We start from the raw sequence: 16972 nt of genomic DNA, 5'->3' as shown, positions 1-16972 counted from the left end.
TGGTGGAATGTGCTTCTTCAGAATAGTTTTTCAAAAGTTCCAAAAAGATGTATTCTCTGCCCCCCCCCCAACTTTAATTCATCTTGCTGCACACGTTTTCATTATTTGCATAAACCACCAGATCAGATACAATAAACAGTTAATTTGTTCAGCTCCCACCCCCCTTGCCCCAATTGTCCGGATTAATTTGCACATTAACTTTTAAAAGCGCAAAACTTGAAACAGACAGCTGTAGGCATTGTGACTTCCTGCATGTATGTGCAAAATTTTTGTTGGTATAACAAGAGAACTGTCCTTTAATTTGTGGTGTAGATTTATGCACCAATTTGAAGAGACTCTGAATGTGTACTTCAAAGTAACTCTTCAGTTATTTTGACCTACCCATAAGCAGTAAGCACCAAGAGAAGGTTTTTATAATTCGGTAACTGGTGTGTGCACCATAACCCTGCCAAAACTCCTACGAGTCTCTCAGAGTCTCTCCAGAACCTCAGGAGCCTTTCCCAATTCAACCTGAAGATACCCAGAATTGAACTTGCTTGAAAAAGCTTTTTTTAGAAAAAAGAAAACATAACAGACAAATCCAAGGGCAAAGGTAACCTGGTGTTTAAAAGCTAACGTGTTCTTCAATCCAATCTTAGCTGAATGTTTATTAAATCAATTGGTACATCATGGATATCTACACTAATCTAACAGGCTGTGCCTGCTTAAAACATATACTTAATTATTTGAGAGCTAGCGTGGTGCAGCACTCAAGAGTGCTGCCCTAGGAACTGCACTAACAGGGTTAAAAATCTCCTCAGCTGTGAAGCTCATTGTGTGCCTTTGGGCGAGTCACCCTGTTGTTGCATAGAATAAGGAGGGAGAACTATGTACGCCACCTTGAGCTCCTTTCAGGAAAGGTGAGAAATAAACATAGCAATAAATGTACTGTCACTGACAATAGATGTAAGAATGCAAGCCCTGCAAACCCTTATTCATTAGTTATTTATTTACTTAATTTCTGTGCCGCCCTTCACAGCACAGAAAGGTTTATATGAGTCATCTTGTGGGCAAAACATCTGCACCTACCTCATGATTCCCAAAATCAGATGTAGTTGAGTTAGATAGCTAGATGGCACCCTCTGCGTACACACGATGCTATAACAACAGGATTGGGGGAACCTTTGGCCTGCCACGTGCTTTTGCTGGACTGCAACTCCCATCAGCCCTAGCTACCAGGGCCAGTGATCTGGGGTGATGGAAGTTGTAGTCCAGGCAAACTGGAAAAGCGCCAGTCCGTCCTTAAACTGAGAAACCTCGCCTCCAATGTAACATTGCAAAAGGAGCACTCGCGAGTGGCGCGCTCTGCCCCAGCCGCGCGCTAGGACGCAGCGCCCGGATCGAGGCACCTGCTTGGAGCTAGACCCTTCAGCCTTCTCTTTCCTTCTCTTGCTCAGCCAGCCAGGCACTCTCGGAAGAGCGGCTGGGCCTTTCCCCGCCCCGCTTCCTCCGCAAGCCCTTCCTCTTCCCCTCCGACGGGTTGTTTGGCTTCCTGTCCCCCGTTCCTGGGCGCTGGAGCTGCTGACGGCCCCCGGGGGACTCACAGGTAAGCCGAGGGGCTCTCCCTGCAGGAGGCTTTTGAACCCGCGGCCGGAGTGAACGATCACCCCTCGCTTGCTGCTCCGGAGAAGGGCTGCGTCTGCCTGCCAGAGCCTCGAGGCGCGGCTTCGGATCGAGCCCCCGCTTCAAATGGGGACGCGCGAGAACAGGGCGCTTCTGGAGAGAGCGCAGTGCCAGAAGTCGAAACCACATCTGGGATGACGGGCAGGTCTCCCAAGTTCCAGCAGCCTTGCGTGGTACAGCGGGTTGTATGTGTATACTGCATATAAAGCCTTTTGCTGTACCCCATTAAGTTCCACCCCAAATCTCTGGTGAAATGCACACTTTTTCAAGCACCTGATACATGAGGATTTGCAGAGGGCCTAATGCGCTGATAGAAAGCAGGAGTGTTGACATTCACCAGTTGCTGCGATCTATTATGCTCATTTGAATGAGTCTCTCTTTAATGTCCCAATGGATGTTGTTGGATTCCAACCATGGGACTTGCAGTCCAGCCACGTTCTGAGGCCCACAGCAAGTTCGCCACCACCCCGCTAAAGCAAAGTTACAGAGCAAACATCACACTGCAATGCATTTTAATAAGAATTGTATGATGCACTGTTTCATGAAGTCCTTTCTTGTGTTTCCCTAAACAGCCCGCTTCACTGGATGACTCCAGAGCAGAAACTGTAAATTGCTTCTTTTCATCCTCTCCAGTGTTTTCCACTTTATAAATCTCCTGCTTTCTTTCTTTCCCACTCTCCATTGCCAGGCAATACCATGGCAGATTACTACATTTGATAGAAACAAGCACGCATAATATTGGGCAACAAAGCACCACACATAGGCAGCATGAAAAACTTTGATTTATGACCACAACCATCCTCCCTTCAGTGGAAAATATCTGACAAAATGCAGGTGTGCGGACAGTTGGAAATGTGCAAATTTGCAAAAATGTGAAAATGATAAAAATACTGGTTTGTATCCAATGTAGGGCCTTCTCAGAGAAGACTCATTAAAATGAATGGGCATGACTTAATGGGTCCATTTGTTTCAGTAGGCCTACTCTGATTTGGGCCCACTCGTTTGCCAGGCAAATGTTTCATGCATGGATATTCCGAAAGGGGTGTGTGCATTTGTAGCCCTTGCGTCTCTACAGAGCAAAATTTCCTCCCAACACATGCTCTGGCATTGTCAAAAGGGGTGCAAGATTCTTACACACGCATGCATACATATGCACACATATATGTGTATCAAATCCGCCGTTCATGCTTTTGCAAAAAAAATGCACATTATTTGTCCAAAACCTTAAGCAAATATGTTAATGCAACCTAATTACAGAGCAATCCTAGGCATGTCTGTTCAGAAGGAAACCCCACTGAGTTCAATCAGGCTTACTCTGAGGTGAGGAGGAATGGGATTGCACCCCTAGGCTGCAAAACGCTTGCCAGGAAGTGTGTCCCAATTGAACTCAATGGGATGCACCTCCAATACATGCAAAGGGTTATATATTCATTAAGGCAGGGGTCAGCAAACTTTTTAAGCAGGGGGCCGGTTCACTGTCCCTCAGACCTTGTGGCGGGCCAGACTGCAGGTGTGCGCACACTCTCGCTACTCCAGGATCCAACTGATAATAAAGTGTTGTATTAAGGTATCATTCTGCTGCCTCCCACAGAAGTTCCAAGGGGGTGTGCAATTTAAAAATAAATCCTGTCATACATTAATTAGAATGCAATGCAGTAAATCTGAAAACAGGCAGGAATTTTTAAAAATAACATACTGTAATGAAGCAGCAGCAAAGGCCTGGGTATGTCGGTATTTCTGGGCACCTTAAAACTTGTATACAATATTTTATGTATGCTACAACAGCAGCAAGAATACTCATCGCAAAGTATTGGAAGACAGAAGATCTACCCACCATGGAAGAATGGCAGATGAAGGTTATAGATTATATGGGACTGGCAGAAATGACCGGCAGAATCCGAGACCAGGGAAAAGAGACGGCGGAAGAAGATTGGAAGAAATTTAAGGACTATCTTAAGAAACATTGTAAAATTACTGAATGTTAGAACGATGTTGATTCAGAAACTAAGTGGTTTCTAGCTGTAATGACTATGTAATTAAGAAAAGAAAGGGTAAAAATTAAATAGAAATTAGGGGAAGGATTTGCTGAATTTAATTAATTAGAGATTGGAATACAGAAAGGGGAGGTATGAGGAGGTCGGGAAAGTAAGTTTTATGAATATAAGAGATTGAAGTTATACTTGTATGTGTTTTGCATGTATTTTTGCTTTTTCTGTTTTGTTTTGTTTTTTTGCTTTTTCTATTTTCTATAAATCTTTAAAAACTTTAATAAATATCTTTAAAAAAACTTGTATACAATATAATTTTACAGGTGTTTACATAGGAAAGGATATCTTGATAATTTAAGCAAGCAACTTCAGTGCAATTAAAAAAATATTCTTTTATTTATTTCACAAGACATATATACCCCTTAGCTGTAATAAAACCTCAAAGGTTATGAAACTCTATTTATTTCACAAGGTTTTCTCATTTTTAAATATTGTTTTTAGGTTTCTGGGCATCCCCCCACCCCCATGTATCCAGAATGGCTGCCTTGTGCCTAAAGAAACTATTGGATGAGGCCAGAAGGAAGGAAGTGAATCACATCACCAAGTATTTCGCCAGTATCTTGGTGCAACCAGTAAAAAGGACTACAGCCTCGGAAACTTGGATAATGAGAGATTCTCACAAAGGACTTCTGCCTGTCCCTACACAAGCATTCTGTACTCATGAAGATGCCAAGGGGAACTTAAAAGCAAAGCAAAAAAACCCCAGTTTCAAAAATACGATTGAAAGCGTTGGGAGGAAAATCCCCCATCGGATTATTCAGCTGATTGATGAGAATGGCGAAAACCAGGGAAACATCCACAGGGCAGATGTGATTCGAATCATGGATGAAAGGGCAGTGAAGCTTGTTCTTCTGCAAGAGAAGGCAGACCCTCCAGTGTACAGACTAATGTCCGGGCAGCAGATCCTCGAAGAGCGGCTCAGACTTAGAGATAAGCAGAAAGCTAGCGCTAAAAATGGTATGTATAGCACTTATTCAGTCCATAATTCTAAAAAGATTTTTTAAAGATGGATTAGGCTCTGGTCCATTGTTTTTTCTCTGCATATATTTTTTAAGAGCCAGTTTCTATATGCATATTTATTAGCCTAGATTTCATACAGGGATAGCACCATTTTTCAATTGGAGATTGCAGGCTCTCGTATATTACTGCTTTAGTTCACAACTGCAGAAAGTGGAGGGGAGAGAATAAGTAGATGTTCCCAGAACCACCACTAGCTTTGGGGATTTTAATGCCCTACAAAGTTCTTTATCATAACTACAGCACTGTTGGCAGAAGGCACACTTCTTAAGACTATAAAAAAGAGCTCTCCTTCATTGCCACTTGAGCATAGATCCAAATCGCTACATCACACAAAGTCATGCTCTAAAAAGAATAAAAGCATATGCTTTGCCAGTTTATTAGCCATATTAAAACAACAATAACTTGGGAGCAAGGAAGAGCAGTGTATCTTGTTCTATACAGGGAGAGCAGGAAAAACCATTTTCTGTACATTTCTTGCCCTCTTAAGGATATTTGGGCCTCTGTAAATAAGGAGCTACTTCATATACTTCTGCCATGTGAAATTCATGCTGCGATTCCCCCCCCCCCAAAAAAAACCCCAATACATAATTAAATCTGAGCTAGTTTGGAACACTGCTGCTTTAAAACAAATCCTAACAATCTCTTTTCTTGTCATTTCAACAGGCCCCGTTCAGCAGAAGGAGCTAACCTTTTCCACAGCAATTGAGCAGCACGATTTAGACACAAAGATAAAACAGATTCAGCAGTGGATTGACAAGAAGCATCATGTCCGGGTTACACTGCAGCAAAAGAGGGGTGGTGATGGACAGAAAAATATGGTAAGTTACAATCAAAGTTTTCATGGAGGGCCTCTCACAGTCAAGTTGGCCAGTATTGCGAACTGACCTTTAGAATGACTTACGTTTCTGCCAACACTATTTGGAGAATTTTTTGTTTTTTAGATACTTTAAAAAGATTTCAAACAGCCAGTTCCCTCTTTCGTGCCCATAACCTTGATGAGTGCTTAGGGGAACCTGAAACTCTGCAGATGTTCTTATGACTCCCAGTAGCCATCGCCCCAGCTAGCTTGGCCAGCCATCATGAATGATGGGAGTTGTAGTCCATAATTAGAAATCTGAAGGCCTTTACATCTCTAGCCACAATGCACCTGGAGGGCCACAGGTTTCCAATCCCTGCTTTAAAGCATGTCTAACGCCACACATTCCAGCATAAGGAATACAGGCTTACGTTTTAATGTTGGCTACAATCCTTAGCAGCATAGTTATATGAAAGTAATTCCTCCTGTTGAAATCAGATTGAAGGTAAACTAATTTTGACCTCTACAAAGAGATTTGGGGTCAGGAGCTGGAGATCCCTGCCTCAGAGCCAGTACAGGGTACTACTTATCTTTCCCCAGTGCAGTTGTCAATCAAACGAGGAAAATAAGCATGCAGAGTGAGGTGGCATCTGTCCCAATAGAACTTGCCAGAACGATAATGAGAATATCGTAATGGGAGATGGGCAAGTCTCCAGCCCCAATCGAGGTGCTCAGCAGTGCACTAAACTAACACACAAGATGGAGGAGGCTGTACTTCGTCAGGCATTTCTAACTGACCCAAGTCAGAATCTGTAAAATGATTGAATTTCTGCTTGCCACCAACAGCATTCGTTGCACATTAATTTAGTAGACGTTCCTACAGCAACAGCCTATCTGATTTTTTTTACACTTCATTCAAGTCCTTTCACTAAACCTTTTTTTTTTAAAGGCTCAAGTAATACATTCATAATGCCAGTACATCTTTTCCTTTTCAGCTGGCATTCTTTGGTCAGATTTTGGATACGATGCCTGGGAAAGCGACTTACCTCTCTGAGCCCCGCACTGTCAAAGAAGGAAGGAGCACGTGTGTATTGAGGCATATGTCAAACAAAGAAATCCAGGAATACAAAAGAACGGAGAAGAACAAAGGAGAAGAGGAGGAGAAGAGAAAGGACAGCACTGAATCAGAAACCCTCAAGCAGTGATTTAATTTTTTTTAATAAAAAAAATCGAATGTCTCTCCTGTTTTCTTTACAGACTCCATAGACTTGCCAGTAACGGCTACTTCATAAAGCCATTTTCAACTTCATATGCATGAATATATTGTCCACGTTCATCTGATACTCTAGCCAAGGGACAGTGTTTCCACAGTAGGCAACGCAGTGCTCGCTTCAGGTGTGATCAGAGCCTCATCTACAGAGGAAACATTCCTTCGACATGCTTTAGGCGGGATGAATCCACTCAGACGTGAGGCCAAACTCCGCTTAGGACGTGGCTTTTTAACCTTTGAAAGGAAACACATAGATTTGTGGTTCACAGAAGGGGATAAGCATATAAACAATAAAGCTTTAAAAAATGTACGTATACGTTTTGTGGTCAGCAATCTTGGCAGCTAACCAGTGGGAAATGATGGTAAAGTGTTGTTGTCTGCTCTTGTCTGTTTTCCTAAGTGGCAAGAAGTTTCAGGGTTTGGTTTCCATTTGCAGAAAAGAGCCCCGGATCCAGAGATAAGTTCCTCCTGACTTCCCTGATAGGTTTCCTGGGGCCTGGGGACTTTATTGAATGGGATTGGCGCTGGGGGTGAGGAAATCCCTGAAGTTTTGGTGGAGGCCCTTTTCACAAGTGGAAATCTTACTCATAGAAGTTGCCTCTGCCCAGTTTTCAGGGATCCCCTCAACCTTTGCCCCATATTCCCTTCAATAAGTTTCTCCCTCTCTTTGGGAGATTTTTCAGGACGGGGTGGGGTCGGGAGAATATGTTTCTGTCAGCCTCTTTTATAGCTGGCTTATTTCTGGATCCAACTTAACAGTATTTTTGTGATATTTGCTCTGATATTTAAATGCAGAAGTAGGTGTAAGCAGGAGGCGGCAAAGAGCAGGCACTCCTACAAGCCAGCAGGTTCAATACAAAACATCAGATCAACCTTGCACCTCCAAGGTCCTTCAAGCCAATGTAGATACGCACCCCAGCCCTGTGCATATAGGTCACCTTCACAAAGAAGCTCTGATGGATATTTCATTTAAAGTTATCACCTAATCATCAGCTCCCATTTGCCAACCACTATGAGCTATTGCCTTGCCAACAAAAGTTCGTATTGTTAAAGCTATGGTTTTCCCAGTAGTGATGTATGGAAGTGATAGCTGGACCATCAAGAAGGCTGATCGCCAAAGAATTTATGCTTTTGAATTATGGTGCTGGAGGAGACTTGAGAGTCCCATGGACTGCAAGATGATCAAACCTATCCATTCTTAAGGAAATCAGCCCTGAGTGCTCACTGGAAGGACAGATCCTGAAGCTGAGGCTCCAGTACTTTGGCCACCTCATGAGAAGAAAAGACTTCCTTGGAAAAGACCCTGATGTTGGGAAAGATGGAGGGCACAAGGAGAAGGGGATGACAGAGGACGAGATGGTTGGACAGTGTTCTCAAAGCTACCAGCATGAGTTTGACCAAACTGTGGGAGGCAGTGGAAGACAGGAGTGCCTGGCGTGCTCTGGTCCATGGGGTCACAAAGTTGGACACGATTAAATGACTAAACAACAACAACATGAGCTATTAGCAGCACACAAAGAAATGGCTAATAGCAAAGAGTTCAAGAAACTAGTTCCATCATGTAGACCAGTTTCCCAAACTTGGGTGACCTGCTCCCCCCCCCCCTTTGGACTACAACTCCCAATATCCCTAGCTTGCAGGACCAGTGGTCAAGGATGATGGGAATTGTAGTCCAAAAACTACAGTTCAAAGACCCAGGTTTGGTAAACACTGATGTAGACCCCCCGTGTTCAGATTACCCCATTCAATATTAAACCTGTTACATCCTCCTCTCAGGCCCTGCAATTCAAAGCGAGTTCACACTCCTAAAACTGCATGAGGAGGGCAAACTGAAACCTTTGACTTACTTTTGAATTCAGCTTTCTCTTGTCAGGGTCATGTACAACACCATGCCTTACAAGACTTTGCTGCAAAGAACAAAAATTAAAAGTTTATACATAGGCGACCAAGAGAGGAGGAAGAAAAATGTGCACATTAAAGTTAACTTGAGAACGCCTACTTTCATGGCAAAGACTCTCCCACAGCCAGGGTGGTCGCAAGTGAACGATCTTCTTGCCTCATGAAATGAGACAATGTGGCTTTGAAGATTGAACAGAGTTGTGTACGTTCTGCCACAGCCTTCCCTTGGGCATTTAAGCACCTCTCTCTCGGCAGCGTGGATCTTCTGGTGGCACTTGAGGTAATCTTTGCGGCGGAATATTTTGCCACACACATTGCAGGTTATCGGTTCTGGAAATGAATGAGAAAATGAAAAGGGGGGGGGGGACCCAATGCAAAACCTGAAATAAAAGAATTTCTAAACAGGATTTAAACAGTGACGCCTCGTTTTTTCAAAGGCAAGGAACAATTTATGTGCGTACTATTTTCAGCAGCAGAATATAATATCAGAGCATCACCTGCACCAGTACAATCCAGCAAGCACTCACAGCCTTCTGCTACAGCAGGCGTGGGGAACCAGTTCTGTCTAGCAGGCCAGATGGTAAAGTGGTAAAACTTCTGCAGGCTATGTTTGTTGGGTGGCTGCATCTACCCATCAATCACCTGATATATCATACGACCTAAGCTGAACCCAATTCCACTGGAAAGCAGCAAGGCTTGCACTCATTGCTGAATTTAAAGGACACCAAATGCAAGCCTCCCTACAAAAGGGCAGCTGCAACTGACATTGTATGACAGGTTGGAGTGATCTTTGTCCCCTGCTGAAGCTGCCAAACTACAACTCACATCAACCCCAGCAAGCATGGCCAAAGATGATGGGAGTTGTATTTCAGCAACATCGGTAGGCCAACAATTCCCCATGTCTGTCATATATCAGGTAACTGGCAGGTGGGTGTAGCTGGCTAAAAACAACTGTGCAGGCTGAATTGGGCCACCTGGCAGGTCTGACCTGTAAGCAAAAGGTTCCTCATCCCTGTTCAACTGCTTTCTACTTTCTACTCACATCCATCAGCTGTACACCATACTCCTCGCATCGTACATATGAGATACTATAGCAGAATGGCCAGAAGTCCAGAGCTGTGGACCTAATAGTACCTGGTTCAAATCTTATCATTGCAATGAACACACTTGGTGACTTTGAACAAGCTACATCCCCCAAGTTTCAAATCCCCCATCTGTGAAAAGGAATAATATTGACCTGTATTAGGATTATTATTATGACTGTCAAGAGAATACATGACAGGCTTTTAACCCACTGAAGAGAGTTATGCAATTGCTGTTTGCGTATAGATATACAATTATAGCCATGCTTACAAATGCACATCTGAAACTAGTTGCATGCACAGCATATTGTATTGCTATAAAGTAAACAAAGTCAAGAAAGGATTATTAGTAGAAGAAATGATTGCTATTTCTTGAAGGAAAGAAAAAAGAGTACATAATGGGCTTCCAACGTTAGAAATCGTTCAAGCTGAATCAATGTGTAAAAGTTCTGATAGTACTTACCGACATGACTTTGTCTCATATGTTTCAGAAGCTCTGACCAGGTTTTCCCAACAAATGAACAGCCATCCTTTTTGCATGCATAGCCTATTAAGAAAAACAGTTTAAACAGCCATATATATATATATATATATATATGTGTGTGTGTGTGTGTGTGTGTGTGTGTGTGTAAGTAAATAAATGCAAAGCCACATGCTGTAGGGCATGGATGGGGAGCTTGCAGCCCCTCAAACATTGGTTGGATTCCCAACTCCCATCAGCCCCAGCCAATGGGCAGAGACAGATTGACTGTCTTATTTACAAACCACACTCTCGTATATATCACAAGGCAGCATACAACATAAAAAGCACAGTATTAAGTAAAAACATTAACCATTTCAAACACAACAGTAAAAGGTTTTTGGCAAAGCACCTCAAGTTTGAAAGGCCTGTCTGAATAACTCAGCCTTTAGAAAATCATCTAAAACCAGCAGGAATGATGACTCCTGCTGAACCTCTACTAGCAAGGAGTTCCACAGGACAAGGCCTGCCACACTACAGCCTCAGCCCGTAGTAAAAGCCAGCTGAAACTCAGAGGTATGTGGGACCAATGAAAAGTGCCCTATCAGAAGATCTCAGTGGTCGAGACCGAACATAAGGAGTAAGGCAGTCCTTAACAGGATGGTGAGAGCTGTCATCCACAGCTGGAAGGCCACAGGTTCTCTTTCCCCTCCTGTAGGGCATCTCTTACCACGCTTTGCCTAGATCTTGCTGTCCAAGGAGAGAGTAAACAAATTACCTCAATCTGAAGCTGAGTTTCTAGTACAGTAAGGGCTAGCCCCACTGCTCTTAACAGTGACTTGTATAGTATTCCTCAATGAAATGTTAACCCAGCATGGCGTCAATGGGGAAGAGGCTTTTTACAAACCACCTTTAAGAGGAGCATCATCCCCAAAGCCAGCCCTAATGTAGGCTCAAAAAAGACTTTTTGCACTCCTGCCCTACATATCATTTGCTATTGAAATGACACACATGAAATGCACTGTGACTGATGTCAATCTGATTTAAAACCAGCAGACCTGCTTCCATAACTTACGGTTTTGAGCCTTATATTTGAAGGCAACCCATTAAAGCTACAACAGCGCTGGGTTTTACACAGCCGAAGCAAGAGGAATAACTTACCTTCGTGAATCTTCTCATGACGCTTCAGATGGGCACGCATGGAAAAGCGCATTTCGCATCCTTCGTGGCTGCATCTACGTGACAGAAACAAAACACACAACACTCAAAACAAGAAATAAAAATCCCAGTTCATAAACAGTGTAAGTGAAAGTGGACTTTTCCTTTACTTCCATCACTCACCCACCCCAAATTAACATGCTCCAAGAAAGAAGAGTTCTCCGGTTGGAAGCGCAATGTGCCACATTCTTAGGTTACATCTTCCACTTTCAAGTCCTGAATGGCAGCTAACTGATCATGACGGCTTTTGTTTTATTTTCACAGTGCCATCATATATGATGCTTAACAGAGCTGCGTAAGGAGAGGGCCTTGTTTGAGATGGCATCCTATTTTAAGTGCCTGGTGAATACCTTTTTATTCTCCCAGGGCTTTTATTTTTGGCCTTTAATTTTGGTCTTCAGGCTCTGTTAAATAAAAACATCACCTTCCTCAGGGCAACCATTTAAAATTCCTGCCTACAAGCACCCTCAAAACCTCCCTACTTATTTTCATGAAAAAACAGGAATATTCACCTACTTGAACGGTGGTTCACCAGTATGTTCAGACTGATGAATTTTCAACTGCTGGTGTTTTTTAAAGGATTTCCCACATCCTTCAAAGTCACACTGTTTGGAAAAATCAAGATAGTTACTGTTAGAGGCAGGCTAACGTAAAGTACTAGCATATGCTCAATTTTACATCATGCCATAAAGATCACCATGGCAAAGCTGAGGAAAGGACCCAGGACTTTTGGGGTTTAATGCACTTGATCCAGTAATGCACACTAGTATCTTACCTGCACACACCATGCAGCAAAGCTTTGGTTAGAGTCCTCAGTCAGCACAGACTGGGCTCCACTGCTAGCTACAAGCAAATAGCACCCTGCAAGCAAACAGGGTATGTCCCCCTGCCATATCTGTCAAGGGGTAAAAGCTGACCATGTGTATACAGATAATTGTACTGCTTAATCACAACCTAGATGCACAGGCTAAGCTCTAACATTGGTAAAGGAGTTAATAAGTCAAGCACATTTAATGAATTATTTCCTAACACTGAGCAAAGGATTATTTATCATTATTCATTTATATACCTATTAGAAGCCTATTTGGGCAAATAAAGAAGGCCACTTACTATGTATTCCTTACAATGCTGTAAATGTTTGCGACCAATGTGTTTGTTCAAGTTTGATTTTGTTGTAAATCTCTCCTTGCAGCCCTCCACCTTGCACCTACAAATACACAAGCGTATGTTCTCTATGAAGAATATGAAAGAATACAAGCAGGTGCAACTGGCCTTTCCAGATGTCAGCTAATTAAAGAAACCGTAGTCAAATCATTGAATTGGCCAAATTAATTGGTTAAAGGTGTATACATTGGCTAATGAATAAAACAATAATTGTTAAGAGGGTAAAAGGGAATACTTTATTGGTTCTCAGGGGCTGCAGGCATACGTTGCAACACACACTTCGAATCTTAGAAGAATCATTCCTTCTTGGTTGAGAAAGATCTCCTAAGATGATGCACCACACATTTCTTTATAATTGAATCTTAAAAATAAACACACCAGTGCACATTTTTAGTCAGTACAGGGTTTCCCCCTAATTGTTTTTCGCTAATAAATATATTACAGTTAAAATAAGTATGTTATGAAGAATCTCAGTAAAAAGAAACACCGCACACAGAGGAAGGGGGGGGGAATAACATAATATATCACAGTGGTGGGTAAACTGTTCCCACCTCTGGAAAGAGTCATATGCCACTCCCCTCTCAAGCTAGTCATTGGGCTGAGAGGGGGAAAATGGGTGCCAGGAAGAGGGAAATGGGGATTATCATTAGGAGAAAGAAAAGGGGGTGGCTCAACCTAGGCCTCGTCTGCATTATACATTTAAAGCACTATAATACCACTTGAATAGCCATGGCTTCCCACAAAGAATCAGTTTATTAAGGGAGCAGAGTGTTGCTATTCAAAGGTGTATGATGCTACTTTAAATGCATATAGGGTCCTACTCTCTAGCCCCTGATGGCTTTGGCTCTGCCGAGAGCCAGCATGCTAGGGAAAGGCTGTAGCTCAGTGGTAGAGCATCTGCTTTGCAGGCAGAAGGGCTCAGGTTCCATATCTGGCATTTCCAAGTACACCTGGCAGAGAACCCTTCCTGAAATCCTGAACAGCCATTGCCAGTCACTATAGTCGATACTGAGCTGGCTGGATCAAAGGCCTGACTCAGTATACAGTGGTGCCTCGCAAGACGAAATTAATTCGTTCCGCAAGTTTTTTCTTCTTGCGAGTTTTTCTTCTTGCGATGCACGGTTTCCCATAGGAATGCATTGAAAATCAATTAATGCGTTCCTAGGGAAACCGACTTCAGACTAGGTCCGGGGACAGTCTGTCCCCCGACCTCTTCTGAAGGCTGGGGGGGGGGGACAAGGGCTTTTCTTCCCACCCCCAGCATTTTAAAAAACCCCGGGACAGCGGAGGGCTGTCCTATGTGCTGCCGCTGCTTGCGGAGAGTTGCCGGCATGCCGAAGCCTGCGCGCGCTGAGATCAGCGCGCCCAGGCTTCGCGGACCTCTCCTGCCTTCAAAAGCCGTCCGGGATAGCGGGAAGCGCTTCCCTGCTATCCCGGACTGCTTTTAAAATGCTGGCGGTGGGGAGCAAAGCCTTTCGGCCCCCGCCAGCCTTCCTGGACCTCTTCTGAAGGCCGGAGGGGGGGGAAAGGCTTTGCTCCCCACCGCTAGCATTTAAAAGAGGTCCCCGGAGATTTCCCTATGGGCTTTCGTCTTGCGAAGCAAGCCCATAGGGAAATTCGTTTTGCGAAGCGCCTCCAAAACGGAAAACCCTTTCGTCTAGCGGGTTTTCCGTCTTGCGAGGCGTTCGTCTTGCGGGGTACCACTGTAATGCAGCATTCTATGAAGCCCCTGACAGATTGCCTTGGAGGGAAATGCAGACCTCAAAAGAGAAAAAGTTGCCCACCACTGACTTAAAAGCTGAAACTGGTGTCCCAACTACAATATCCTATGTTCCAGAACCATATTTGTTTTAAAAGTTTTTAATTTCATATGTTAATCCTATTAGTTATGCAAACATACAACTGCCAGCTTCACCCAATCTTATTCCTGTGGCAGCAAACCTGCAAACTGCAGATCTTAACATCTGTTGGGATTTTTGTTGTTCTAACAATTCCAGCACCTTCCCCACCCACAGCCATAGTATACTTACACAAATTGCTTTTCTCCAGTGTGTGTAAGAAAATGGCGCTTAAGATGGTAGAGTCTAGTGAAGCCTTTACCACAGCCTTCATAATCACAAACGAAAGGCAGCTGATAAGGAGAAAGACAGCTGATTTTATATCACAAATTTGCTTTACTCATCATCTTACACATCCTACCAATTTCCCAAAACAGTTGCTCTTGCACACCAATTACCATATTTAGCTAATTGGGGGATTTCTTTTTTAAAAAAATAACTAGAAACGTTTCCAGAGATTTTCTCTATGGATATTACCCTAATTTACATAGGACAATTTTCTGATGATCAAATGTAGCATGTCTATTTGACTTACCGTATTTTTTGCACCATAACACTCACTTTTTTCCTCCTAGAAAGTAAGGGGAAATGTCTGTGCGTGTTATGGAGGAAATGCCTACGGGTGGCATGCCTACGGATTTTCCTCCTCTAAAAACTACGTGCGTATTATGGTCGGGTGCGTGTTATAGAGCGAAAAATACGGTACATTTGACAAAGGTTTTAAAAAAGTACCCTGTGTTAACTTTCTGTTCAATACACCACAAGTATTTGACCTACTGCTTCCCGTTACAGAAACTCCGCAGGACCAATTTCACCCCTTTAGTAGTTAGAAGGTTGGCCAATATTCTTGAGAGATTTTCATTTGCATTTACTCAGGAGTAACCCCCTCCCCTTCATAGTTAAACTTTTATCAATACTTAATTGTTTTCTTAATGGTTGTGTCTTCTATGTTTTAGTGGTTATTTTGTTTTTTTATCTATAAGCCTCCTTGAGTCCCCTCAGGGAAAAAGGAAACGTATAAATACATAGGTAAAGGTAAAGGGACCCATGACCATTAGGTCAAGTCGTGACCGACTCTGGGGTTGCGGCGCTCAACTCGCTTTATTGGCCGAGGGAGCCGGCGTACAGCTTCTGGGTCATGTGGCCAGCATGACTAAGCCACTTCTGGCAAACCAGAGCAGCACACGGAAACGCCGTTTACCTTCCCGCCGGAGCAGTACCTATTTATCTACTTGCACTCTGACGTGCTTTCAAACTGCTAGGTTGGCAGGAGCAACGGGAGCTCACCCCGTCATGGGGTTTCAAACCACCCACCTTCTGATCGGCAAGCCCTAGGCTCTGTGGTTTAACCCACAGCGCCACCCACACCCCTTGTATAAATACATACATATATATATATATGTGTGTGTGTGTGTGTGTGTGTGTGTGTGTGTGTGTGTATACACACACACACACACACACACACATATATACATATATATATGCACGTATGTATTTATACATATATATTAATATACTCTGTGTGTGTGTGTGTGTGTGTGTATATATATATATATACACACACACACACACACACACACAGTATATTAATAATACTCTCACATGAGCGCCGTACACACCACTGCAGGTTTTGACAGCCACTCAAAAAAACCCTCATGCTCCTATCCGGAAACGCGTCATCTCCCCGCCCCGAAAAAGCGCGTCACCCCCGACCGGCCAATGACGACCCGCTTCCCCTTGATTGGCTATGCGAGGGAGGCCGAACTCCAATAGCAGCCGCCGAGTTCGCGCTCGCGCGCCCCAAGGTTCGATTCCCTCTTGCTGCCCGTCAGCACACCTGGCCCCTCGGTTGGTCTCTTGCGGACACGCTCTCGCCCAATGGCCGCTCCCCTTAGTCCCGCCCAACTGACCTCTCCCGTGTGCCGACACAGGTGCGCGTCCAGCTTCCAGGCCCTGTTGTAAATGGCGTCGCAGTCCGGGAAGGAGCAAATGAAGGCTTTCCTCAGGAGTGCCGGAGGCGGGCGGTGGCGGGAAGCGCTGAGCTTGCGCCTGTCGGAGGCGGCGGCAGCATCTTCCTCTTCGACGGCAGACTCTTCTCCAGCCATGCTTGGAGCGGCGGCGTACCACGTGGTAGCGATTGAGCCCCGCCCCTCCAAGCCTCGCCATCCTTAATTTGTCCCTTCCCGCCCACCGTCCTGCCACGGGGCGGGGCAAGGCGGAGAGAGAGCGCGCGCTGGAGTTTGCCTGAGAAGAGACGGCGGCATCCGCGATTGCGCAATGCGGTCGCCCTTTGGGTGGGCGGAGCTTGTCGAATAAAAAACACACAACTCGGGTTATTTTCCAAAAATCTTGTATTGTGCATTTATGAAATGTATATACATATCTAATAAATGTGCATTACATTTGAAGGCAAAGTTACAGGTAGGTAGCCGTGTTGGTCTGCCGTAGTCGAAATAAAATAAATTAAATTAATAAATTCCTTCCAGTAGCACCTTAGAGACCAACTAAGTTAGTT

At 44.0% G+C, this 16972-nt stretch overlaps 2 protein-coding genes across 4 annotated transcripts; one reads left to right on the top strand and one right to left on the bottom strand.

The window, feature by feature from the left end:
• The first annotated feature begins 1332 nt into the window (after positions 1 to 1332).
• MTIF3 (mitochondrial translational initiation factor 3) lies at positions 1333 to 7106 on the top strand. 3 transcript variants are annotated; one of them, XM_028726387.2, is made up of 4 exons: positions 1333 to 1585; positions 4152 to 4667; positions 5394 to 5548; positions 6522 to 7106. In XM_028726387.2, exons 2-4 carry the CDS (start codon positions 4187 to 4189, stop codon positions 6729 to 6731), a joined length of 846 nt encoding a protein of 281 aa, XP_028582220.2. In that variant the 5' UTR covers positions 1333 to 1585; positions 4152 to 4186; the 3' UTR covers positions 6732 to 7106. The 3 variants fall into 3 exon arrangements, with proteins under 3 accessions (XP_028582220.2, XP_077783231.1, XP_077783230.1); XM_077927105.1 differs by lacking the exon at positions 1333 to 1585 and adding an exon at positions 1626 to 1835; XM_077927104.1 differs by lacking the exon at positions 1333 to 1585 and adding an exon at positions 1951 to 2496.
• GTF3A (general transcription factor IIIA) lies at positions 6727 to 16612 on the bottom strand. The gene is made up of 9 exons (XM_028726386.2): positions 16368 to 16612; positions 14650 to 14750; positions 12566 to 12662; positions 11972 to 12060; positions 11399 to 11472; positions 10241 to 10324; positions 8796 to 9025; positions 8644 to 8703; positions 6727 to 7030 (listed from the first exon to the last, which is right to left on the bottom strand). The coding sequence occupies exons 1-9, from the start codon at positions 16560 to 16562 to the stop codon at positions 6872 to 6874; spliced, it is 1089 nt and encodes a 362-aa protein (XP_028582219.2). The 5' UTR covers positions 16563 to 16612; the 3' UTR covers positions 6727 to 6871.
• Positions 16613 to 16972: the final 360 nt, after the last annotated feature.

The sequence above is a fragment of the Podarcis muralis genome, chromosome 4 (genome assembly GCF_964188315.1).
Source record: "Podarcis muralis chromosome 4, rPodMur119.hap1.1, whole genome shotgun sequence".
Lineage (NCBI taxonomy): Eukaryota > Metazoa > Chordata > Lepidosauria > Squamata > Lacertidae > Podarcis > Podarcis muralis.
This window is presented reverse-complemented; position numbering and strand designations above follow the sequence as displayed.